The sequence below is a fragment of the Nerophis ophidion genome, linkage group LG01 (assembly GCF_033978795.1).
Source record: "Nerophis ophidion isolate RoL-2023_Sa linkage group LG01, RoL_Noph_v1.0, whole genome shotgun sequence".
NCBI classification, from domain to species: domain Eukaryota; kingdom Metazoa; phylum Chordata; class Actinopteri; order Syngnathiformes; family Syngnathidae; genus Nerophis; species Nerophis ophidion.
The window spans coordinates 2,008,763-2,033,396 of record NC_084611.1 but is presented as its reverse complement, the minus strand read 5'-3'; the positions used below and the strand labels follow the sequence as shown (position 1 = coordinate 2,033,396).

Genomic DNA, 24,634 nt, shown 5'->3' with positions numbered 1-24,634 from the left:
GTGTTTGATGTAAATATAAACAGAATTCAATGATCATTTTCAAGCCATATTCAGTTGAATATGCTACAAAGACAACATATTTCATGTTCAAACTCATAAACTTTACTTTTTTTTGCAAATAATAATTAACTTAGAATTTCATGGCTGCAACACGTGCCAAAGTAGTTGGGAAAGGGCATGTTCACCACTGTGTTACATCACCTTTTCTTTTAACAACACTCAATAAACGTTTGGGAACTGAGGAAACTAATTGTTGAAGCTTTGAAAGTGGAATTCTTTCCCATTCTTGTTTTATGTAGAGCTTCAGTTGTTCAACAGTCCGGGGTCTCCGCTGTCCTATTTTACGCTTCATAATGTGCCACACATTTTCCATGGGAGACAGGTCTGGACTGCAGGCGGGCCAGGAGAATACCCGCACTCAGCATTGTCTTGCTGAAATAAGCAGGGGCGTCCATGAAAAAAACGGCGCTTAGATGGCAGCATATGTTGTTCCAAAACCTGTATGTACCTTTCAGCATTAATGGTGCCTTCACAGATGTGTAAGTTAGCCATGCCTTGGGCACTAATGCATCAGTCCATCTTAGATGATCTCGGGCCCGGAGAAGCCGGCAGCGTTTCTGGATGTTGTTGATAAATGGCTTTGGCTTTGCATAGTAGAGCTTTAACTTGCACTCACAGATGTGGCGACCAACTGTATTTAGTGACAGTGGTTTTCTGAAGTGTTCCTGAGCCCATGTGGTGATATCCTTTACAGATTGATGTCGGTTTTTGATACAGTGCTGTCTGAGGGATGGAAGGTCACGGTCGTTCAATGTTGGTTTCCGGCCATGCTGCTTACGTGGAGTGATTTCTCCAGATTCTCTGAACCTTTTGATGATATTATGGAGCGTAGATGTTGAAATCCCTAAATTTCTTGCAATGTCACTTTGAGAAAGGTTGTTCTTAAACTGTTTGACTATTTGCTCACGCAGTTGTGGACAAAGGGGTGTACCTCGCCCCATCCTTTCTTGTGAAAGCTGTTTTTATAGCCAATCATGGCACCCACCTGTTCCCAATTAGCCTGCACACCTGTGGGATGTTCCAAATAAGTGTTTGATGAGCATTCCACAACTTTATCAGTATTTATTGCCACCTTTCCTAACTTCTTTGTCACGTGTTGCTGGCATCAAATTCTAAAGTTAATGATTATTTGCAAAAAAAAAAAAATGTTTATGAGTCTGAACATGAAATATGTTGTCTTTGTAGCATATTCAACTGAATATGGCTTGAAAAGGATTTGCAAATCATTGTATTCTGTTTATATTTACATCTAACACAATTTCCCAACTCATATGGAAACAGGGTTTGTATATATATATATATATATATATATATATATGGCATCACTTACTGTACAATGTCTGCTGTCACTGTACAATGTCTGTGTCCTCAGGAAGAACAGAGGGTTTGAACCAAGTGCCTTTCTTGACATTTCTTGGTCTAAATTGTCCGTCAAAGTTGACCAACTTGTGGGATACTATCAAGGTGATCATCTAGAACCGGAGGCAGGAAAGCAGCTCACCAGGTGATGGCGTCCATGTAGCAGCAACAAGTTAATTAGCTCTCTGTTAAAAAAATAGCTTGCCTGCGTTAGCGCTTCTAAAAACAATGTTGCTAATGTTCGGTTGAAATGGAGGTGAGTGTTTTTGGATGGTCATTAGAGTTCTTGAATGGAGGACCTCCCTTTTATTTAGGAGTTAGAATGCAAGAAAAAGTCTCTCATAAAGACGTTAGCCGCTAGCCAAGCAGGTGGGTAAAGTGCTCACCTGGAGCAGCCTGGTTCATGTTGAGCTCACTGCTGATCAGAACCTCCAGGACCTGAGCAAGAGGATCTGGAGCAGACTCAGACCTGAAACAAAGATGTGGTCAATGTTAGAGACTCCACAGGATGATTCACTTCATGGGCTGAAAGGACTCTTTTCATCCTCATGGGGGCGCTAAAGAGACCTGAGCTGTGTTCCAGTCACACAGACTGGAGACTACCAGTGGGACTTGGCTCACACGTCCATACACTTGGACTCATTCACTCACTTTGACGTACTGCATGCCTGCCTATGGGGACTCATCTGTGCATGAGTGCATGTGCACCAATCTGTGCATGAGTGCATGTGCACCAATCTGTGCTGAGTGCATGTGCACCAATCTGTGCTGAGTGCATGTGCACCAATCTGTGCATGTGCACCAATCTGTGCTGAGTGCATGTGCACCAATCTGTGCATGAGTGCATGTGCACCAATCTGTGCTGAGTGCATGTGCACCAATCTGTGCATGTGCACCAATCTGTGCTGAGTGCGCACGTCTATAAATGTGCATGTGCGTGTGTATTAGTGCGCACGTGTACAAATGTGCACGTGCGTGCGTATTAGTGCGTGTGTGTACAAATGTGTGCACAAATGTGAGCATGAGTGCGTGTGTGTACAAATGTGTGCACGAATGTGAGCATGAGTGCGTGTGTGTACAAATGTGTGCACAAATGTGAGCATGAGTGCGTGTGTGTACGAATGTGTGCACAAATGTGAGCATGAGTGCACAAATGTGTGCACAAATGTGAGCATGAGTGCGTGTGTGTACAAATGTGTGCACGAATGTGAGCATGAGTGCGTGTGTGTACAAATGTGTGCACAAATGTGAGCATGAGTGCGTGTGTGTACAAATGTGTGCACGAATGTGAGCATGAGTGCGTGTGTGTACAAATGTGTGCACAAATGTGAGCATGAGTGCGTGTGTGTACAAATGTGTGCACGAATGTGAGCATGAGTGCGTGTGTGTACAAATGTGTGCACGAATGTGAGCATGAGTGCGTGTGTGTACGAATGTGTGCACAAATGTGAGCATGAGTGCGTGTGTGTACAAATGTGTGCACGAATGTGAGCATGAGTGCGTGTGTGTACGAATGTGTGCACAAATGTGAGCATGAGTGCACAAATGTGTGCACAAATGTGAGCATGAGTGCGTGTGTGTACGAATGTGTGCACAAATGTGAGCATGAGTGCACAAATGTGTGCACAAATGTGAGCATGAGTGCGTGTGTGTACAAATGTGTGCACAAATGTGAGCATGAGTGCGTGTGTGTACAAATGTGTGCACGAATGTGAGCATGAGTGCGTGTGTGTACAAATGTGTGCACAAATGTGAGCATGAGTGCGTGTGTGTACAAATGTGTGCACGAATGTGAGCATGAGTGCGTGTGTGTACAAATGTGTGCACGAATGTGAGCATGAGTGCGTGTGTGTACGAATGTGTGCACAAATGTGAGCATGAGTGCACAAATGTGTGCACAAATGTGAGCATGAGTGCACAAATGTGTGCACAAATGTGAGCTGTGAGCATGAGTGCACAAATGTGTGCACAAATGTGTGCATGACTGCGTGTGTACAAATGTGCGCGTGGTTGCGTGTGCACGCATGAGTGCGTGCATGTACGAATGTGTGCATGAGTGCGTATGTGTGCAAATGTGCACATGCGTGTGCATGTGTACGAATGTGCGCATTAGTATATGTATGTATGTATGTAATATAAGTGAAGCATGTTTTAGATTTTATATATTTTGAACCTTGTGCTTGTTGTGATGGGCCAGGTTTATATAAGCGTTGCTTCAACCTACACCCTTTCGGCTCAATCATTGCTCAAATGAGTGTTTTTTTGGTTGTTTTTTTCTCTTTTCTTGTTGTTGTTCTTTGTTTTATGTGAAGATTGCCGAAATAAAATACATTGATTGATTGATTGATTAGTGTGTGTGTGTGTGTGCAAATGTGCACATGCGTGTGCATGTGTACGAATGTGCGCATGAGTACGTATGTGGGCAAATGTGCACGTGTGTGCATGTGTACGAATGTGCGCATGAGTACGTATGTGGGCAAATGTGCACGTGTGTGCATGTGTACGAATGTGCGCATGAGTACGTATGTGGGCAAATGTGCACATGAGTGTGAATGTGTACCAATGTGCACATGTGTGTGTATGTATGTGTGTACGGATGTTCGCACGAGTGTACAAATGTGTGTGTGAGTGCATATGTGCACATGCATGTGTATGAATGTGCACATGAATGCATGTGTATGAATGTGCGCAAGAGTGTGTATGTGTGTGTGCGAATGTGCGCATGTACAAAAGTGCGCAAGAGTGTACTAATTTGCGCATGAGTATGTGAGTGTACAAATGTGCGCATGTACAAAAGTGCGCAAGAGTGTACTAATTTGCGCATGAGTATGTGAGTGTACAAATGTGCGCATGTACAAAAGTGCGCATTCGCATGAGTGTACTAATGTGCGCATGAGTGTGAGTATACAAATGTGCACATGTACAGAAGTGCGCATGCGCTTACAAATGTGCGCATGTACAAAAGTGCGCATGCACATGAGTGTACAAATGTGCACATGTACAAAAGTGCGCATGAGTGTACTAATGGCACATGAGTGTGTGAGTGTACAATGGTGCGCATGAGCGTGTGTGTACAAAGGTGCACATGAGTGTGTGTGTGAGCAGGAGAGACCGACCCTGTGGGCGTGTGTCTGAAGAGAAGCGGGCTGAAGAACTGGGCGAGGCCGGTCACGCTGAGCTGGTTGCGGGCGGCATGCACGCAGAGTCTGGCGAGGTGTCGGACGACGCTGAGCAGGGTGAGGCCGTACTGGGCGGGGCAAGTAGGAGAGCTGGCCACGCCCAAAAGCACCCTGGCACACTCCTCGGGGTCTGAGACCTCTGAGAAAGGATGAGACGGGTGTGACGGCGGGTTGGTGGTGGGCGGGGCGGGGCGGGCGCTGAGCTGACCTTGCGCGGCGTGCATCATGTCGGCCTGCAGCGAGACCGGAAGGACGGGTCCGGGGAGGTCCTGAAAGAAGCGGACCACCCCGTCGCACAGCGCCGACACCTCCAGCTGCTCCAGGTCTGAAACCAAAGACGCCAAGGTCAAAGACGTGTCACCGCCAGGTCGCGGTCATGTGATCTCCTCACCCGCGTCCGCCAGCTGCCGCCAGTCCACACTTCCTGCGCCCACGCCACGGTAAATGCCAGGACAGTCTGCACCTGCGCAGCAACACAGGTGTGAGCCCGCCATGATCCTACACGGCGTGGCGGTCCTACCTTTGGTCTCGATGGCCTCCATCAGTCTGCTGAGGAGGGGCGGGGCCGAGTCGGGCGGTCCAAACAGTTCTGGCAAGGTGACGCCTGAAAACAGAAGAGGTCAGAGTCTTCTGGACAGGTCAGCGGGCCCGCCGGGGGACTCGCCTTCAGACTCCGAGTCCGTCCTCACTGACGCGGCGGATGGCGGCCTGGGTGGGCGGGGCTTTGGCGTGGGCGGGGACATCTTCTTCCTGCCAACAAACTCCACGTAGGTGCCCGGGAAGTCGCCTTTTTCCTGCGGGTTGAGAACGTTTCTGGCGTGCTGTGCAGGTGAGGGTTACCGTGGCGACGGCCTACCTGCGTGGTCTCGTTGAAGCCGGCCAGCCAGCCGATCTCAGAAGGGCGCTCCTCGGCGCCGCCGCTGCAGCCCAGCACCAGCAGCGCCCCCTTGCTGACCAGCAGCATGTCGCCCACGTGCAGGTCGATGTCCTCCTCGCGCTCCTTCTTGTAGTCGTACAGCGCTCGGTACTGGAAGCCCTCCGACGCCATCGCACACGAGAAGTCCTGAATGCCGGTAGAAAAGTGGATGTGCTCTGCCTGAGAAAAGTTAGTGGGAGAACGTGGGCGGAGTCAATATGGCGTCTCCTCCGTCTCCATGTCCGCTAGTCATCCCAGCAGCGGCCGCCAAGCTCCGCCTCCGTTCATGAACAGAAGTCTCAGCTGAGGCGACGACATCTGGGGGCGACGACCTGCCACACCACAGGAAGTGACTTTTATTGTGGCGGTACTCATGGTTACACCTTCTCCATTTCTGGCTTTAAAACCACAAACATTTTAACACTGAAATTCATTTGTGAAACTTTTTTTGGAACATAAAATGATGCTGACAACTTCTTTGAAGAAACAATTGTGAGCAAAATGTAACCTTTTAAAATTCAGTTAATTCAAATTCAATGTGTTAAAAACTAAGAACTATTCTCTGCTTCTTGACTCATTTTTTTTTTTACACTACATTTTTCTGGACTCATTTTTGGTGCACAGAATTATTTTACACTGAATTTTTTTGCAATTATTTTTTTCTACGCAGATGTGTTACACTGATTTGTTTTACACGGAATTTGACAACACAACTGAAATTTTCAAGACTAATTTAGCTCACAAGTTTTTATTCAATTAACTTGTCAGCATAATTTCATTCAGTTGACATAATTCATGAGCAAAAAATTAAGTTGCAGAAATTCGGTGTCCAAAAAAAGCTTCTGTAATAAAGACTGGAAGATTTAAAATTATAAAAATTAACAATGATACATGTCTACATATATACACACATATACATACAAATGTATAGTCAGCCAGCGATTGTGCAAGTTCTCCCACTTCAAAGGATGACAGGTGTGTCATTTTCATCATAGGTACACTTCAACTGGGAGAGACAGAATGTGAAAACAAAATCCAGGAATTCCCATTGTAGGAATTTTAAAGAATTTATTTGTAAATGATGGTGGAAAATAAGTATTTGGTCAATAACAAAAATTCCACTCAATACTTTGTAATAAAACCTTTGTTGGCAATAACAGAGATCAAAGGATTACTGAAGGTCTTTACCAGGTGTGCACACCCAGTAGCTGGTATTTTGGACCATTCCTCCATGCAGATCTTCTTGAGAGCAGTGATGTTTTGGGGCTGTCGCCGACACAGACTTTCAACTCCCTCCACAGATTTTCTATGGGGTTGAGGTCTGGAGACTGGTTAGGCCACTCCGGGACGTTCAAATGCTTCTTACGGAGCCAGTCCTTCGTTGCCCGGGCGGTGTGTTTGGGATCATTGTCATGCTGGAAGACCCGGCCACGTTTCATCTTCAAAGCTCTCACTGATGGAAGGAGGTTTTGGCTCCAAATCTCACGATACATGGCCCCATTCATTCTTTCCTTAACACGGATCAATCGTCCTGTTCCCTTAGCAGAAAAACAGCCCCAAAGCATGATGCTTCCACCCCCATGCTTCACAGTAGGTTTGGTGTTCTTGGGATGCAACTCAGTATTCTTCTTCCTCCAAACATGACAAGTTGAGTTCTATTTTGGTTTCATCTGACCACATGACGTTCTCCCAATCCTCTGCTGTATCATCCATGTGCTCTCTGGCAAACTTCAGACGGGCCTGGACATGCACTGGCTTAAGCAGGGGGACACATCTGGCACTGAAGGATTGGATTCCCCGTCGGCGTAGTGTGTTACTGATGGTAACCTTTGTGACTTTGGTCCCAGATCTCTGCAGGTCATTCACCAGGTCCCCCCGTGTGGTTCTGGGATTTTTGCTCACCGTTCTCATGATCATTTTGACCCCACGGGATGAGATCTTGCGTGGAGCCCCAGATGGAGGGAGATTATCAGTGGTCTTGTATGTCTTCCATTTTATGATAATTGCTCCCACAGTTGATTTTTTCACACCAAGCTGCTTGCCTATTGTAGATTCACTCTTCCCAGTCTGGTGCAGGTCTACAATTTTTTCATATATATATTCAACAGCTCTTTGGTCTTGGCCGTAGTGGAGTTTGGAGTCCGACTGTTTGAGGCTGTGAACAGGTGTCTTTTATACAGATAATGAGTTCAAGCAGGTGCCATTAATACAGGTAACGAGTGGAGGACAGAAGAGCTTCTTAAAGAAGAAGTTACAGGTCTGTGAGAGCCAGAGATCTTCCTTCTTTGAAGTGAGTAAATACTTATTTTCCACCATAACTTACAAAAAAATGTGTTAAAATTCCTACAATGTGAATTCCTGGATTTTTTTTCCACATTCTGTCTGTCACAGTTGAAGTGTACCTATGATGAAAATGACACACCTCTGTCATCATTTGAAGTGGGAGAACTTGCACAATCGCTGGCTGACTAAATACTTTTCTGCCCCACTGTATAAACATATACACACATTTTATATATATATATATATATATATATATACACACACACACACACACATATGTAGTGAGGTATTTGCACAAGTATTTGCACACCCTGCAATATTGCAAGTTTCCCCACTTAGAAATGAGGTAGGAGTGAAAAGTTCATCATCGATGTATTTCCACTGTTAGAAACATCATCTACAGAGAAAAATCTGGAAATCACATTGTATGATTTTTTTTTTTTATGATTTGTGTGTATGTCACTGGGGTTCATAAGTGTTTGCAGACATGAGAACATCAGTGTTAATATTTGCAGGTTCTTCAGCAGGTTTGCACACAGAGATTTCGGCCCACTCCTCCACAAAAATCTTCTCTAGGTTCTGTCAGGTTTCAGGACTGTCGCCGAGCAACACGAAATTTCATCTCCCTCCAAAGATTCGCTATTGGATTTAGGTCTGGAGACTGGCTAGGCCACTCCAGAACCTTGATATGCTGAGTATGGAACCACTCTTTGCTCCTTGAAGACCCAGCCACCACCATCTTCAATCAGGTTTATGGCCAACATCTCACAATCCCTTCATCCTCTCCTTGATAAAGTACAATCATCCTGGCCCCTTTGCTGAGAAGCACCCCCAAAGCATGATGCTTCCACTCCCATGTTGCACTGTAGGGATGCTGATACTCATCCTTCTTTTTCCTCAAAGCAAAAAGTTGTATTTTGGAGTCATCTGACCACATGACTTCCTCCCATGACTCCTCTGGATCATCCAGATGGCCATTGGCAAACTTCAGACTGGGGGAACCTGCATGATCTTACAGCACTGTACTGATAGTACCTTGGAAACAGCTCTCTTCAGGTACCTCCTCACTTTTCTTCTCAAGAGTGATGCCCCACCAGGAGAGATCTTCAATCAATCAATCAATCAATGTTTATTTATATAGCCCCAAATCACAAATGTCTCAAAGGACTGCACAAATCATTACGACTACAACATCCTCGGAAGAACCCACAAAAGGGCAAGGAAAACTCACACCCAGTGGGCAGGGAGAATTCACATCCAGTTGGACGCCAGTGACAATGCTGACTATGAGAAACCTTGGAGAGGACCTCAGATGTGGGCAACCCCCCCCCCCTCTAGGGGACCGAAAGCAATGGATGTCGAGCGGGTCTAACATGATACTGTCAAAGTTCAATCCATAGTGGCTCCAAGACAGCAGCGAGAGTCCCGTCCACAGGAAACCATCTCAAGCGGATCAGCAGCGTAGAGATGTCCCCAACCGATACAGGCGAGCGGTCCATCCTGGGTCCCGACGAGCGGTCCATCCTGGGTCTCGACTCTGGACAGCCAGTACTTCATCCATGGTCATCGGACCGGACCCCCTCCACAAGGGAGGGGGGGACATAGGAGAAAGAAAAGAAGCGGCAGATCAACTGGTCTAAAAAGGAGGTCTATTTAAAGGCTAGAGTATACAGATGAGTTTTAAGGTGAGACTTAAATGCTCAGGTCTGAGGTGGATTAGCAGTCGTGTTTAGCCTTCTAACACTTGATCTATTCTCACCAAGCTGCTTCCCAATTGTCTCATAGCCTTTTCCAGCTTTGTGGAGCTCTACAATTGTCTCTGGTCTCTTTTGACAGCTCTTTGGTCTTGCCCATGGTAGCAGTTGGACCTTGACTCACTGTGTGCTGCACAGGTGACTTTAATGAGCTCAAAGGGGTGGTCAGTTGTGGGGTAAAGGTGGACTTTCTTTTAAGGTAGACTTACAGCTTTTTAAGAGTCACAATTCTTGCTGATTCTCATGTGTGCAAATACTTATGAAGCCCAGTAACATACAAATAAATGATTTTTTTAAAAATCTTATAAAGTGACCCTAACCCGCCGATAAAGACCTTTGAAAAAACATCCAATAACCGCCAATAATACTCCATTTCCATCCTGTGAAGAAGTAGCAATATTGTAATTATAAGCGTTAATGCAGAGGAACTACTTTTATCAGCGCCGTGGTCCAAGAGAGCTAGCTAGCCTATACAGCTACAGTGTTGACATATGAAACAGCTTCTACTGCATCGCCTAGTCCTAGATTATAAATCAACAAAGATGTTGGTGAACTTTGACGTCCAACTTAAGAGCAGAAGTTGTCAAGAAAGACAGCAAAAAAAAAACTTTGTTTGAGCTACTTTTCTCTTTTAAGCTGCGGAAGAACTATGACTTAATTCTTCATCTAAACAGGAAGATATTATCATCCAAGTGAGAGCAGACATTTGTTATGTTCATAGTTTGTATTTGTTGTTTGGCGATTAGTGTTTCTCCAAAGCTTGATCTCGTTGGCACACAGCTTGTACAACATGTGGATCATCCTCTGTATATTCAGGCTCAAAAATATACGCTTCTGTAGTATTTGTTGTCTCATGAAATCTGCCATCATTAGTAGTGTTGTTGAAGGGGAAAAAAATGCTAAATTAATACTCCACGTATGCTTACAATGAGCAAAATGCATAAATATTACATGTTCTAGAGAGGCATGATAGAGAACAACAGCATCTCTGTGTGGACTGGAGCCTGCAGGGCCTCACACTGGAAGTCTCTGCAGAGAGTGCTGAGGACGGCAGAAAAGATCATCAGGACTCCTCTTCCTCCTATCCAGGAGATGGCAAAAAGTTGCTGCCTGACCAGGGCTCAGAGAATCTCCAGAGACTCCTCCCACCCCCACCAAGGTCCTGAGTAGTCCTGGGTTCAATCCCGGGCTCTGGATCTTTCTGTGTGAAGTTTGCATGTTCTCCCCGTGACTGCGTGGGTTCCCTCCGGGTAGTCCGGCTTCCTCCCACCTCCAAAGACATGCACCTGGGGATAGGCCCCTCCCACCTCCAAAGACATGCACCTGGGGATAGGCCCCTCCCACCTCCAAAGACATGCACCTGGGGATAGGTTGATTGGCAACACTAAAATGGTCCCAAGTCTGTGAATGTGAGTGTGAATGTTGTCTGTCTATCTGTGTTGGCCCTGCGATGAGTTGGTGACTTGTCCAGGGTGTACCCCGCCTTCCGCCCGATTGTAGCTGAGGTATGCACCAGCGCCCCCCGCGACCCCAAAGGGAATAAGCGGTAGAAATGGATGGATGGATGGACTCTAGAAAGAGGTTCTGCAGCCTCCGTAGCAGAACCTCCAGGTTCTGTAACAGCTTCTTCCCTCAGGCTGTAAGACTCTTGAACGCATCATAATAATCCCCCCAATTACCCCAAAAAACAGATGAACTGGCTTGAATATAAATACAATATAACATACATCCATAAACGTGGATGCATAGGAGCGGAAGAGCAACCTGGACTGAGGTTCTATTGAAAAATAAACAAAGTCAAACTGCTCAAGCCATGTCCTTCCTTGGTGGTCCTTGGACCCCGCAAGACGACGGCTTGAGACCGTCACAATACCGTAGCTGCGTGTGTCAAATATAAGTCATTAAATGACTCCCGCCTCCTGGTGGTAGAGGGCGCTAGTGATCCTTCTTGCGACTACTCGGCTGCAGAAGTAGTGAAATGAGTGACGTGAATTGTGCTGGGACGGATATGACGCGGCGGAAGCACGGCGGACCTTTTAGGATGTAACACTCCTATGCTGGCTATGTAAACAACCAGGCTGAAATAAAGCATGTTCCAGTCCTAAATACCCAGTGTGTTATTTATACAATAACTCTTCATGGTGGCAGCGGTGGGATAAAGAGATCACCCACAGAGCAGAACGGGAGGGGGAGTTGTCCGAGGATAATTCTGTCGTCGCCCGCACTTGAAGAGCTGAGCTAACTGATAGCAGCGGTCTGATACTAGTTTTCTAAACTGGACTTTCAATGGAAGCAGGAGGTAATAAAGGAAGATCTCCATCGAGACAGAGAGACTTTTAAAACTGAAGAACGATAAGGAAGACTTCTATAAACAAGTCATCGATGCTTTTGATCAGAAGAAATTGGCATGGACTTCATTCATAAGTAAAGGTAAGACCATAATAACGTTTTTTATTAAATGTGCTTTTCATGATGGTCTCCTTACATCACACTCAAATTTTTGGTTTGGCCAAATGCCTTTGGTCATGTTAGACCCGCTCGACATCCATTGCTTTCGTCCTCTCCAAGGTTCTCATAGTCATCGACGTCCCACTGGGTGTGAGTTTTCCTTGCCCTTATGTGGGCCTACCGAGGATGTCCTAGTGGTTTGTGTTGTGGTTTGTGCAGCCCTTTGAGACACTAGTGATTTAGGGCTATATAAGTAAACATTGATTTATTGATTGATTGGTAAGTGCCGGAGTGAGAAGAGGTTTTAAAATAATTAGCGCATGCTTACTTTTACCGCATGCCTTTGGTAAGCGCCGGAGTGAGAAGAGGTTTTAAATTAATTAGCGCCCCGGCGAAAATTTGAGGAAATCAGTATTTTCTATATACAGCATCTACATAAAGCGATGGAGATTTTTATGAGCGCTTCATAGGCGGAGTAGAACAACTTTAAGTTAGCTCAACAGTTAGCTGACTTTTGCTCGCGTTTATTTACGCTATAGAATGCATACACAAACATGTGTCCTTTGTTTTACATTAGGATTGTGAACAAAGGGCAAAAATAGCCAAAAAGTGCAGTTTTCTTCAAGGATTATATGTGTTGGCTGTTTAGTTTGGAAATATAGTTTTCTTCGCACGATTAGATGAAGTAGTTAATGATCTACGCACGATTAGATGAAGTAGTTAATGATCTACGCACGATTAGATGAAGTAGTTAATTATCTTCGCACGATTAGATGAAGTACTTAATGATGATTAAAAGCCAGATGTTCTGCTCGTACAGCTTGTGACGTCACGCAGCAGCTGACACTTTTTTGACGTTCATCGCGCAGTAAACTCCACAAGACAAACGTTGGCATTGGCACCGTTCAAAAGTCACTCGGAATACGGCAAGGAGCGTTAAAACCGAAGAATATTCCCAAACAAAAGTGAAGCGAAAGTGGCGAGAAAAAAAGAAAAAAAAGGAAACAGGAAACCACAATGCGTGCCACTGTTAGCTTAGCCTGTTAGCCTCGGAGCTAAGCTCTCACCTTTTAGTTGGTGTCCAGGCGTCCAGCGGGACACAAAGTGGACTTCATGACGAAGCGGCGAAAGGGCAACTCGACAAAAAGTGCTTAGAAGGAATAAATATGCAGCTTTGGCTTGATTAAACTAGAAAAGATCTCAAAAGTCTTCCTCCCGACTGGGTTTTGGAGCCAGCAAGACAGTCAAGCTAACAAATGAGGAAAGTACATCCGGTTTGGACTACCAGAGTAAAGGCTCTTTGAAACTCTCCAGCTGCTCGAAACGGAGTGTACGTCACAACATGAACGACTTGATGACGTTGTGTTAGCCAAATATGCCGATCAAATACACGTCCATGCGTGGATAAGTAGACATTTATATTGTGCGACGAAAAGAGTGCCTGTGTTTGACTTTCAAAATAAAGTGACGCACGTGTGGCGCCTAATGCGAGCAAGCTTAGTTTATCCTGAAGCGATGCGCTTATAAGACGGAACAAGATCGCGCATTTATCCACAATCGACCGTCCTTATCGTGCATTTCAAAGGCACGTGTGGGGGGAACCCACGCGACAAGAGAACGCAGTCCGGGTGTGGGAGGCTCGGCTCCGACGTCACTTCCGCTAACCTACATTCGGAAGCTGTGCTGTCAAGAGGCTGCATGGCAACAAAGGAGGGGGAGGGGCGTCAGGCTGCCCCCGTTTGCGCGTCACAGTCACGTGACGCTACTGCAGCTTTTTCCAGAACAAACTGTACTTTTTTGTTGACGCACACTTTGGGGAGACCACAAAAACACTTTATGCCACATTTGATATTTATATCAAATCCAGTTTGATTTGTCATTACAATGTCACCAGAAAACATCACTAAAATAGATGATAAAAACATTGAGTATTTTAAAAAGGGGGGTGGGCTACAGGCTGAAGACGCGTCCACGCCTGTGGACGAAGAGGCCGATGGTGCCCGCCAGCTCCAGGCGCTCCTTCAGGACGCGGCCCACCTGCTCCGAGTGCAGCAGGTCACAGAACACCCAGATCTCTGCACGCTGGCGCTGGATGTTGGCGTTGGCCGTGGCAAGACTGCAGCGCTGCACCGCCCGCCACACCTGCCACAGCAAGATGGTCGTCACCTTAGCAAACAACACCAACACTTTTCCATCCTTACGGGATTATTCCAGGAAGAGGATTCACTTTGCAAATATTCAAACAACACCGACATACCTTCAGGCTTTTTTTCACTTCTTGTAAGATACATTGATGTGTTAGTGTCATGTAAACCCTGTTTCCATATGAGTTGGGAAATGGTGTTAGATGTAAATATAAACAGAATACAATAATTTGCAAATCCTTTTCAACCCATATTCAGTTGAATATGCTACAAAGACAACATATTTCATGTTCAAACTCATAAACTTTATTTTTTTTACAAATAATAATTAACTTAGAATTTCATGGCTGCAACAGGTGCCAAAGTAGTTGGGAAAGGGCATGTTCACCACTGTGTTACATCACCTTTTCTTTTAACAACACTCAATCAACGTTTGGGAACTGAGGAAACTAATTGTTGAAGCTTTGAAAGTGGAATTCTTTCCCATTCTTGTTTTATGTAGAGCTTCAGTCCTTCAACAGTCCGGGGTCTCCGCTGTCCTATTTTAGGCTTCATAATGTGCCACACATTTTCCATGGGAGACAGGTCTAGACTGCAGGCGGGCCAGGAAAGTACCCGCTCTCTTTTACTACGAAACCACGTTGTTGTAACCCCGGACGCCGAAAGGCGTGCAGCAGGCAGCACGAAGGAGCGCACTGAAAAGTGACTCGACCAAAGGGCCAAGTGACAGCAGATTTGTTGAAATAATAAATCAATGCCAACGCTGCTATGATGCGTCTTGTGTCAGGTGTCCTCGCAACCTTCACGAGGACGGCAGGAAGTCCGTTACAAACATCTTTTTTTAATTAATTTTTTTTTTACTTTTGTTTTCTTTCTAATCATTCACTCTAAATTTCCTCATCCACGAATCTTTCATCCTTGCTCAAATTAATGGGGAAATTGTCGCTTTCTCGGTCCGAATCGCTCTCGCTGCTGGTGGCCATGATTGTAAACAATGTTCAGATGTGAGGAGCTCCACAACCCGTGACGTCACGCGCACATCGTCTGCTACTTCCGGTACAGGCAAGGCTTTTTTATTATCAATCAATCAATCAATGTTTACTTATATAGCCCTAAATCACTAGTGTCTCAAAGGGCTGCACAAACCACCACGACATCCTCGGTAGGCCCACATAAGGGCAAGGAAAACTCACACCCAGTGGGACATCGGTGACAATAATGACCCAGTGGGACGTCTGTGACAATAATGATTATGAGAACCTTAGAGAGGAGGAAAGCAATGGATGTCGAGCGGGTCTAACATGATACTGTGAAAATTCAATCCACAATGGATCCAACATAGTCGCGAGAGTCCAGTCCAAAGGGGGTCCAACTCAGCAGCGAGAGTCCCGTTCACAGCGGAGCCACCAGGAGACCATCCCAAGCGGAGGCGGATCAGCAGCGCAGAGATGTCGAGGCGGATCAGCAGCGCAGAGATGTCCCCAGCCGATACACAGGCAAGCAGTACATGGCCACCGGATCGGACCGGACCCCCTCCACAGGGGAGAGTGGGACATAGAAGAAAAAGAAAAGAAACAGCAGATCAACTGGTCTAAAAAGGGAGTCTATTTAAAGGCTACAGTATACAAATGAGTTTTAAGGTGAGACTTAAATGCTTCTACTGAGGTGGCATCTCGAACTGTTACCGGGAGGGCATTCCAGAGTACTGGAGCCCGAACGGAAAACGCTCTATAGCCCGCAGACTTTTTTTGGGCTTTGGGAATCACTAACAAGCCGGAGTCCTTTGAACGCAGATTTCTTGCCGGGACATATGGTACAATACAATCGGCAAGATAGGATGCAGCTAGACCGTGTAGTATTTTATACGTAAGTAGTAAAACCTTAAAGTCACATCTTAAGTGCACAGGAAGCCAGTGCAGGTGAGCCAGTACAGGTATATATGTATGTATATATGTATATAAAGGTATATACAGTACAGGCGTAATGTGATCAAACTTTCTTGTTCTTGTCAAAAGTCTAGCAGCCGCATTTTGTACCAACTGTAATCTTTTAATGCTAGACATGGGGAGACCCCAAAATAATACGTTACAGTAGTCGAGGCGAGACGTAACAAACGCATGGATAATGATCTCAGCGTCTTTAGTGGACAGAATGGAGCGAATTTTAGCGATATTACGGAGATGAAAGAAGGCCGTTTTAGTAACGCTTTTAATGTGTGCCTCAAAGGAGAGAGTTGGGTTGAAGATAATACCCAGATTCTTTACCGTGTCGCCTTGTTTAATTGTTTGGTTGTCAAATGTTAGAGTTGTATTATTAAATAGAGTTCGGTGTCTAGCAGGACCGATAATCAGCATTTCCGTTTTTTTGGCGTTGAGTTGCAAAAAGTTAGCGGACATCCATTGTTTAATTTCATTAAGACACGCCTCCAGCTGACTACAATCCGGCGTGTTGGTCAGCTTTAGGGGCATGTAGAGTTGGGTGTCATCAGCATAACAGTGAAAGCTAACACCGTATTTGCGTATGATGTCACCTAGCGGCAGCATGTAGATGCTGAAGAGTGCAGGGCCAAGGACCGAACCCTGGGGAACTCCACACGTTACCTTAACGTAGTCCGAGGTCACATTGTTATGGGAGACACACTGCATCCTATCAGTAAGATAAGAGTTAAACCAAGACAGGGCTAAGTCTGACATACCGATTCGTGTTTTGATACGTTCTAATAAAATATTATGATCGACGGTATCGAAAGCAGCGCTAAGATCGAGGAGCAGCAACATAGATGACGCATCAGAATCCATCGTTAGCAATAGATCATTAGTCATTTTTGCGAGGGCTGTCTCCGTGGAGTGATTTGCCCTGAAACCGGATTGAAAGGTTTCACATAGATTGTTAGACGCTAAGTGTTCATTTAACTGCTCCGCAACAATTTTTTCGAGGATTTTTGAAATAAAGGGAAGGTGAGACACCGGTCGGTAGTTTACCATGAGGTCAGGATCGAGGTTAGGTCTTTTAAGAAGAGGATGAATAACCGCTTTTTTGAATGCTAGGGGAACAGTGCCCGAGGAAAGTGATAAGTTTATAATATTTAGCACTGATGGACCTAATAATACAAAGAGCTCCTTGATCAGTTTCCCAGGAAGAGGGTCAAGTAAACATGTTGTTTGTTTTATTCCATTTACACGTTGTAACAATTCCTCTAATGTTATTTCCTCAAAACGAGAGAAACTATTTTGGAGGGCAGTATCCGCCGTATATACAATCGTGTCAGTGTTAATAGAACCCCGTTGTAGCTGGGACGCATTGTCTTTAATCTCCTTTCTAATGACTTCAATTTTCTTACTAAAGAATTGCATAAAGTCATCAGCTGAGTGGGTGGAGCTACTGGAAGGAGTCCCTTGTTGGGTTAGCGATGCTACCGTACTAAACAAAAATTTAGGATCGTTTTTATTGCGGTGGATGAGATTTGAGTAATAATTAGCTTTAGCTAAGGTAAGCATGCGTTTATAAGTTATTAAACCATCACTCCATGCTTGATGGTGCACCTCAAGTTTAGTCGTGCGCCATTTGCGTTCCAGCTTTCTGCATAATAATTTCTGAGCTCTAGTTTCTTCTGTAAACCACGGGGTGCGCTTTTTTGGAGCCTTTTTTAACTTTAGCGGTGCTATGTTATCAATGGTTTCGCGCAGGGCGTCGTTAAAGTTGTTAGTGAGGTTATCAATAGAGCCCACATACTTTGGGAATGGTGCCATTACCGAGGGCAGTAGGTCAGCAAGAGTTGTCGTTGTGGCCGTATTAATGTTGCGGCTGCAATAGCAGTTATTATTATTATTAGTTTGACGAACATGCGTCTGAACCTCGAATTTTATAAGGTAATGATCGGACAATACTTTAGTATACGGGAGTATCGTAACTTTGGAAGCGGTGATGCCCCTGACAAGCACTAGGTCTATCGTATTACCGTTGCGATGCGTGGGTTCATTTATTATTTGTGTGAGACCACAGCTATCAATTATAGTCTGGAGCGCTACGCACGGTGGGTCCGATGGGGTATTCATATGGATATTAAAGTCCCCCATTATGATTATATTATCGGCGTGTGTCACTAGATCAGCAACGAACTCTGAGAATTCATTGATAAAGTCCGAACAGGGCCCTGGGGGGGCGGTAGATAACAGCCAGGTGTAGAGGCAGCGGTGTGACAGACCTCATAGTAAGCACCTCAAACGATTTATATTTATTATTTGTGTTAGGACTAAGGTTAAAGTTTTCGTTGTATATTAGTGCGACCCCCCCACCCCTTTTAAGCGGACGGGCAATATGCGCATGTGTAAAGTTAGGAGGACATGCCTCATTTAGCGCAAAAAAGTCGTTTGGTTTAAGCCAGGTTTCGCTGAGACCGATGACGTTAAGATTGTTGTCTCTGATAATATCATTAACTAACAACGTTTTAGGAGACAATGATCTTATGTTTAAAAAACCTATATTATAGGTAGTGGGCTGTTTTAGGGAATTTTTGATCAAATTATCCGTAGTAGCAATATTAATAATGTTGTGTTTATTATGCCCAGTGCATTCAGTATAATTACGACCATATCTAGGAATTGATACGACGGGAATTTTCCGATTGTTTGATTGTTGCTTTGATAAACTGCACGCATCATGGTTAGCCTCCTCAGTAACGGGGATTTTCCGATTGTTTGTTTGTTGCTTTGATAAACTGCACGCATCATAGTTAGCCACCTCAGTAAAACACATGTCCAACTCTGAAACACTCAAAGCAGAAAAAACTTGTTTTAATTTAACTGACTCCTTACCCAGACCAGTAGTCTCGCATCCCTTATTTAAATCCGTCTTCAGGATGGAGGGAAGTGGTGTTCTGTGGGGATTAGCCTTCTGCTTTGTTTTTAGCCCCGCTCGACATCCGCGTTTCCGATCACACCGCTGGCGTCTGCTCCGTAGACGGCCCCCGCTGCCACTAGACTCCCCTGCTTCACAGGCCGCTGGATGTAGCCGCCGACGTATCCCCATGCTAGTTAGCATGTTTAGCACGCCCGCGTCTATCAGTCCAAAACGGCCCGATGTGTCCATATCCAGAAGTGTCTGGCGGTCGTACGTGATCACGGAGTGACCACGATGCGAGCCAGCCATGAAGTCTGCAGAACTGTCCGGCATTTCCGCCAAATGTTCCATCTTTAGCAAGAGCACCGCAGTGTCGCAGCCCGTCCGGGCGCCGCCATCAGGCTGATTAAAAGTGACCAAAAGTTGCAAATTTTATGGTGGATGTTCTCTACTAAATCCTTTCAGCAAGAATATGTCAATATGGTGAAATGATGAAGTATGACACATAGAATGGAGCTGCTATCCCCCTTTGAATAAGAACATCTCATTTCAGTAGGCCTTTAATGTTATTATTTGCAAACAAAACATGTTTATGAGTTTGAACATGAAATATGTTGTCTTTGTAGCATATTCAACTGAATATGGCTTGAAAAGGATTTGCAAATCATTGTATTCTGTTTATATTTACATCTAACACCATTTCCCAACTCATATGGAAACAGTGTTTGTACATCTGCAGGTGATTGACGTGTTGTTGTCATGTAGAGAGCGAGTGAGTACCTGTTCCAAGTCCTGTGGTCCACAGTTGTGCTGGCTGATGACCCACTTGGACCTCTGCTGGGGGTGCAGGCCATGCAGCGCCACGCTGCCACGGAAGCGATTGGAGAGGGAAGGCGAGTTCTGGACGGCACCTCTGGAAGCCAAGACGCTCCAGGAGCGCTTGGGGGAGTCTGTGGTGGTGTTGGTGGTGGTGTTGGTGGTGGTGGTGTTGGTGGTGGTGTTGGTGGACTCACGTGCTGCCGCCGCTTGATCTCCAGGACCGCACACGTCAGCTGGGCTTTGCTCGTGATGGCCGCCGCTGAGGACGGGCGGACGTTTAGCCGGTCTGATCTTTGCTGCGGTGTCTGAGAACCAGGGGGCGAAGACCGGAGGAGGTCGGCAGGTGAACGGCTCTAGAAGCTTCTCGGTGGTCTCGATGAAAGTACAGAGTCCTTCGACGCGTCCGTGCACATGAAGAACCACATCCTCCATCTGGACCTCATCTTCATCACGCCAACCACCTGTGGACAAAAACAATGTTCATATTACTCAAGTACCTGCAGACTATAGTCATGTCAATGTGAGAAAATATAGTTAAATATAAGTCAAACAAAGCATGATTGTTCATATTATATATGTCAAATATACTGTATTTATGTCAATGGAAATAAAATATAATTAAATATAAGTCAAACAAAGCATGATTGTTCATATTATATATGTCAAATATACTGTATTTATGTCAATGAGAGAAAATATAATCAAACAAAAGTAGAGAATGAATTTACTCCACAAACACAGAAAAAGTTTATCCTCACGCCCACCAATTCGCAAGTGAAGTGAATTATATTTATATAGCGCTTTTCTCTAGTGACTCAAAGCACTTTACATAGTGAAAGCCAATATCTAAGTGACATTTAAACCAGTGTGGGTGGCACTGGGAGCAGGTGGGTAAAGTGTCTTGCCCAAGGACACAACGGCAGTGACTAGGATGGCGGAAGCGGGAATCAAACCTGCAACCCTCAAGTTGCTGGCACGGCCACTCTACCAACCGAGCTATACCGCCCCAAAGTAAGAAAAGACAACCATTTTCTCCGATTGAAAAACAAGTTGCAAGTACAAAAAACCAGAAGAGGAGGAAAACTTGCACGTCAACTTACAGGTTGAGCTTGTTTCCTCTCTCTTCTGTTGGCCATCTTACTCCCCAACCTGAACCTGCTGCTACTTATGTGTTATTTTTGGCGGACGGCACCATGCGCAAACAGTTGCTCTGGCGGCCACCAATTGACTGAGCAGCGCCACCTGTTGTTGTAGAGTGTCAATCACTGTGTGCATGGCCTAGGGTGGAAGATTACTGTCTGAACTACTTTTATACTCGCACAACATTTTATAAATTGAAGACAATTGTTTATAGACTTGCAAATCGTTTTTTAGTTGAATGCATTTTTTCGTACTCCTGGATCGTCTTTTTAATTGAAAAAATAAGTTTTCATCCTCTAATCCTTTATCCTAATAGAAGAAAATTGTTTTTATGATTGCAAATCCTTTTTCAACCACAGAAATGTGTTTTTATATATAGTCTCAAATTTTGTATTTACTTTACCTGCGAGTAATTTGTTTTAATTGAAGAAAATTGTCTTTATACTTGCAAAAAACAAATTTACTTGAAGTAAATTGTTTTTACACTCCCAAGTCATTCTTTTAATTGGACAAAAAAATTTTTTATAGTCTGGAATCATTTTTTTAATTGAAGAAAATTGTTTTAATACTCAGAAAACGCTTTTTAGTTAAAAAAAAAAAATGTTTTTGCCACCGGAATCATTTTTTAAAAGAAGAACATTGTTTTCATGATTGCAAATCGTTTTTTAACTAAAGAAATAGTTTTTTATACTCTCCAAACATTTTTTCATTGAAAACATTTGTTTTACTTGCAAATTGTTATTCTAATTGAAGAAATGTGTTTGTTGTTTTACTTGCAAATCGTTAAGCGTCAGTAAAAACATTTGAAATGAGTTTGTTGAGCTTTGGCAGTGAATGTCATTCTCAGTAATGTGACTCTAATCTTAATAGAAGAACATTTTTTTCATGATTGCAAATTGTTTTTTAACTAAAAAAAATAGTTTTTATACTCTCAAAGTAATTTTTTTACTTGTGCAAAACATAGTTCTTTTTTAAAGTTAAAGTACCAATGATTGTCACACCTACGAGTAATTTGTTTTAATTGAAGAAATTACTTTTTTTTTTTTTTACATGAAGTAAATGGTTTTTAAACTCCCAAATCATTCTTTAAATTGGACAAAATATATTTTTTTACAGTCTGTAATCGTTTTTTTAATTAAATAAAATTGTTTTTATATTCTCAAATCGTTTTTTTTTTAATTGAAGAAAATTGTTTTAATACTCACAAAACGCTTTTTAGTTAAAAAAAAAAATGTTTTTGCCACCAGAATGATTTTTTTAATAGAAGAACATTGTTTTCATGATTTCAAATCGTTTTTTAACTAAAGAAATTGTTTTTTATACTCTCGAAAAACATTTTTTCATTGATAACATCTTTTTTACTTGCAAATTCTTATTCTAATTGAAGAAATGTGTTTGTTGTTTTACTTGCAAATCTTTAAGCGTCAGTAAAAACATTTGAAGTGAGTTTGTTGAGCTTTGGCAGTGAATGTCATTCTCAGTAATGTGACTCTAATCTTAATAGAAGAACATTTTTTTCATGATTGCAAATCCTTTTTCAACTAAAGAAATTAGTTTTTATATATAGTCTCAAATTGTTTATTTACTTTACCTGCGAGTAATTTGTTTTAATTGTAGAAAATTGTCTTTATACTTGCAAATAAATTTTTTACTTAAAGTAAATTGTTTTTACACTCCCAAATCATTGGACAAAATATTTTTTTTATAGTCTGGAATAATTTTTTTAATTGAAGAACATTGTTTTTATACTCTCAAATCGTTTTTTTGATTGAATAAAAATGTTTTAATACTCAGAAAACGCTTTACAGTTGAAAAAAAATAGTTTTTGCCACCGGAACCGTTTCTTAATAGAAGAACATTGTTTTCATGATTTCAAATCGTTTTTTAATTAAAGAAATTGTTTTTTATACTCTCAAATAACATCTTTTTTACTTGCAAATGTGTTTGTTGTTTTACTTGCGAATCTTTAAGCATCAGTAAAAACATTTGAAGTGAGTTTGTTGAGCTTTGGCAGTGAATGTCATTCTCAGTAATGTGACTCTAATCTTAATAGAAGAACATTTTTTTCATGGTTGCAAATCGTTTTTTAACTAAAGAAATTAGTTTTTATATTAAAGTATTTTTTTACTTTTGGAAAACGTAATTCTTTTTTACCTGCGAGCAATTTGTTTTAATTGAAGAAAATTGTCTTCCAGCCATCCATTTACTACCGCTCATTCCCTTTGGGTCGCGGGGGGCGCTGGGGCCTATCTCAGCTACAATCGGGCGGAAGGCGGGGAAACACCCTGGACAAGTCGCCACCTCATTGCATGGCCAACACAGACAGACAACATTCACACACTGGGGACCGTTTAGTGTTATTGTCTTTATACTTGCAATTACTTTTTTTTTACATGAAGTAAATTGTTTTTAAACCCCCAAATCAGTCTTTTAATTGAAGAAATGAAACGTCTGTGAAATCCTTCCTAATGAGATGAACAAGACGTCCTTCAAACCTAATAAGAACTATTTGTATTTAATCATAAAAATACTTTTTCCACAGCCTTGTTTGATGAATATAAGTGTTATGTTTTCAAGGGTAAATGAAGAGGAGTAATAATAAAGAACAAGAAGAGCTGAGATAGGCTGCAGCAACCCCGAAAGGGACAAGCGGTAGTAAATGGATGGCAGTTGGCTAAAAGCATTGTTTTTATCTTCAACCAGTTAGGTTAACACTTCAAAGTGGCGATCGTCGAATCTTACACGAGTGAAGCCAAGAGTTAAATGAAAAGTAAGAGTTTAGGAAGAGAAATAAGTACTAACCTTCACAACTTTAAAGCTTGCCTTTGAAGTCCATCGCGAAGCTAGCTGCTCCTAGCCACATTAGCCGGAGCCAACATCCCGCAGTCTCTCGCGATACTTCAGTCACGACGCGAGCTGCTGCTGGTCACCTTCATAACCTCGCGCTCTCTCGCGATACTTCAGTAGCGGCCGCAGTTTGGCTTCCCAGCGGAAAGCGATTGTTTTACAATTGAACAAATCCTATTTATATTGTTGATTATTTTATTGTTTTTGATTATTTTATAATCCTTTATTTATAAATTTCACCATTAACAAACAGTTGAGAAATAATCAAAATAAGTACAAAAACAGTCCCAGGGGGTTGTAAATTCAAAGTAACTAAAATAGAATACAAATGTTTTATATATATATATATATATATATATACATATATATATATATAAAAAAGTGCAAAGCCATAGGCTTTGATTATATCCAATGACTTGCAGTGACACATTGAAGTAAATTAGGTAAAGTACACCTTTTGTAACCGTGCATGTTTGCTCTCATTGGACGATTTGCTATCACCAGGAAAGATGAGGTCACTACTTAGGTTCCATATAGGTTAACCTATCCCCTGTGATCAAATGGCAACAAAGGTCATCAAAAAGGTCAACCAACGAAGAAGTATTCTCTACAGAATCTCCTCTCTGGTCAACAAATGCACCATGAAGATTCTAGCGGGAACTCAAGCCTTTTGCCATTATACATGCACCTCCTGGTACCCCAGCACCTCTAAAACCCTCAAATCTAGACTCCAAATGTCCCAGAACAAGCCAGTCCGGTTACTTCTAGACCTCCACCTCACTCCTACCCACTTCTCAAAGTGGGCTGGCTCAGGGTGGAGGACAGAGTCAAACAACTTGCACTGAG

General features: G+C 43.3%; 2 protein-coding genes across 2 annotated transcripts in view; both read right to left on the bottom strand.

Annotated features, from left to right (window-relative positions):
- Positions 1–13,666, bottom strand: part of LOC133548117 (phosphatidylinositol 3-kinase regulatory subunit alpha-like) — a 30,569-nt gene extending 16,903 nt beyond the window's left edge. Inside the window, exons 1-8 of the mRNA XM_061893508.1 lie at positions 13,067–13,666; positions 5,455–5,846; positions 5,263–5,392; positions 5,119–5,202; positions 4,990–5,061; positions 4,807–4,923; positions 4,536–4,737; positions 1,806–1,888 (exon numbers count right to left, since the gene is read on the bottom strand). Of these exons, the coding sequence (XP_061749492.1) occupies positions 1,806–1,888; positions 4,536–4,737; positions 4,807–4,923; positions 4,990–5,061; positions 5,119–5,202; positions 5,263–5,392; positions 5,455–5,646 (880 nt within the window). The 5' untranslated portion in view covers positions 5,647–5,846; positions 13,067–13,666. The remainder of the gene's footprint in view (positions 1–1,805; positions 1,889–4,535; positions 4,738–4,806; positions 4,924–4,989; positions 5,062–5,118; positions 5,203–5,262; positions 5,393–5,454; positions 5,847–13,066) is intronic.
- Positions 13,667–13,810: 144 nt separating this feature from the next.
- Positions 13,811–23,878, bottom strand: zgc:101664 (uncharacterized protein LOC450064 homolog). Its single transcript, XM_061893537.1, has 3 exons — positions 23,744–23,878; positions 19,763–20,262; positions 13,811–14,141 (listed from the first exon to the last, which is right to left on the bottom strand). Exons 2-3 carry the CDS (start codon positions 20,231–20,233, stop codon positions 13,950–13,952), a joined length of 663 nt encoding a protein of 220 aa, XP_061749521.1. The 5' UTR covers positions 20,234–20,262; positions 23,744–23,878; the 3' UTR covers positions 13,811–13,949.
- Between the last annotated feature and the right edge of the window lie 756 nt (positions 23,879–24,634).

Coding starts and splice junctions, on each gene's coding strand:
- zgc:101664 (XM_061893537.1), bottom strand. CDS start 20,233: ATGGAGGATGTGGTTCTTCATGTGCACGGACGCGTCGAAGGACTCTGT. Junction 14,142..19,762: donor GACCACAGGACTTGGAACAG/GTACTCACTCGC, acceptor TTGCTGTGGCAG/GTGTGGCGGGCGGTGCAGCG.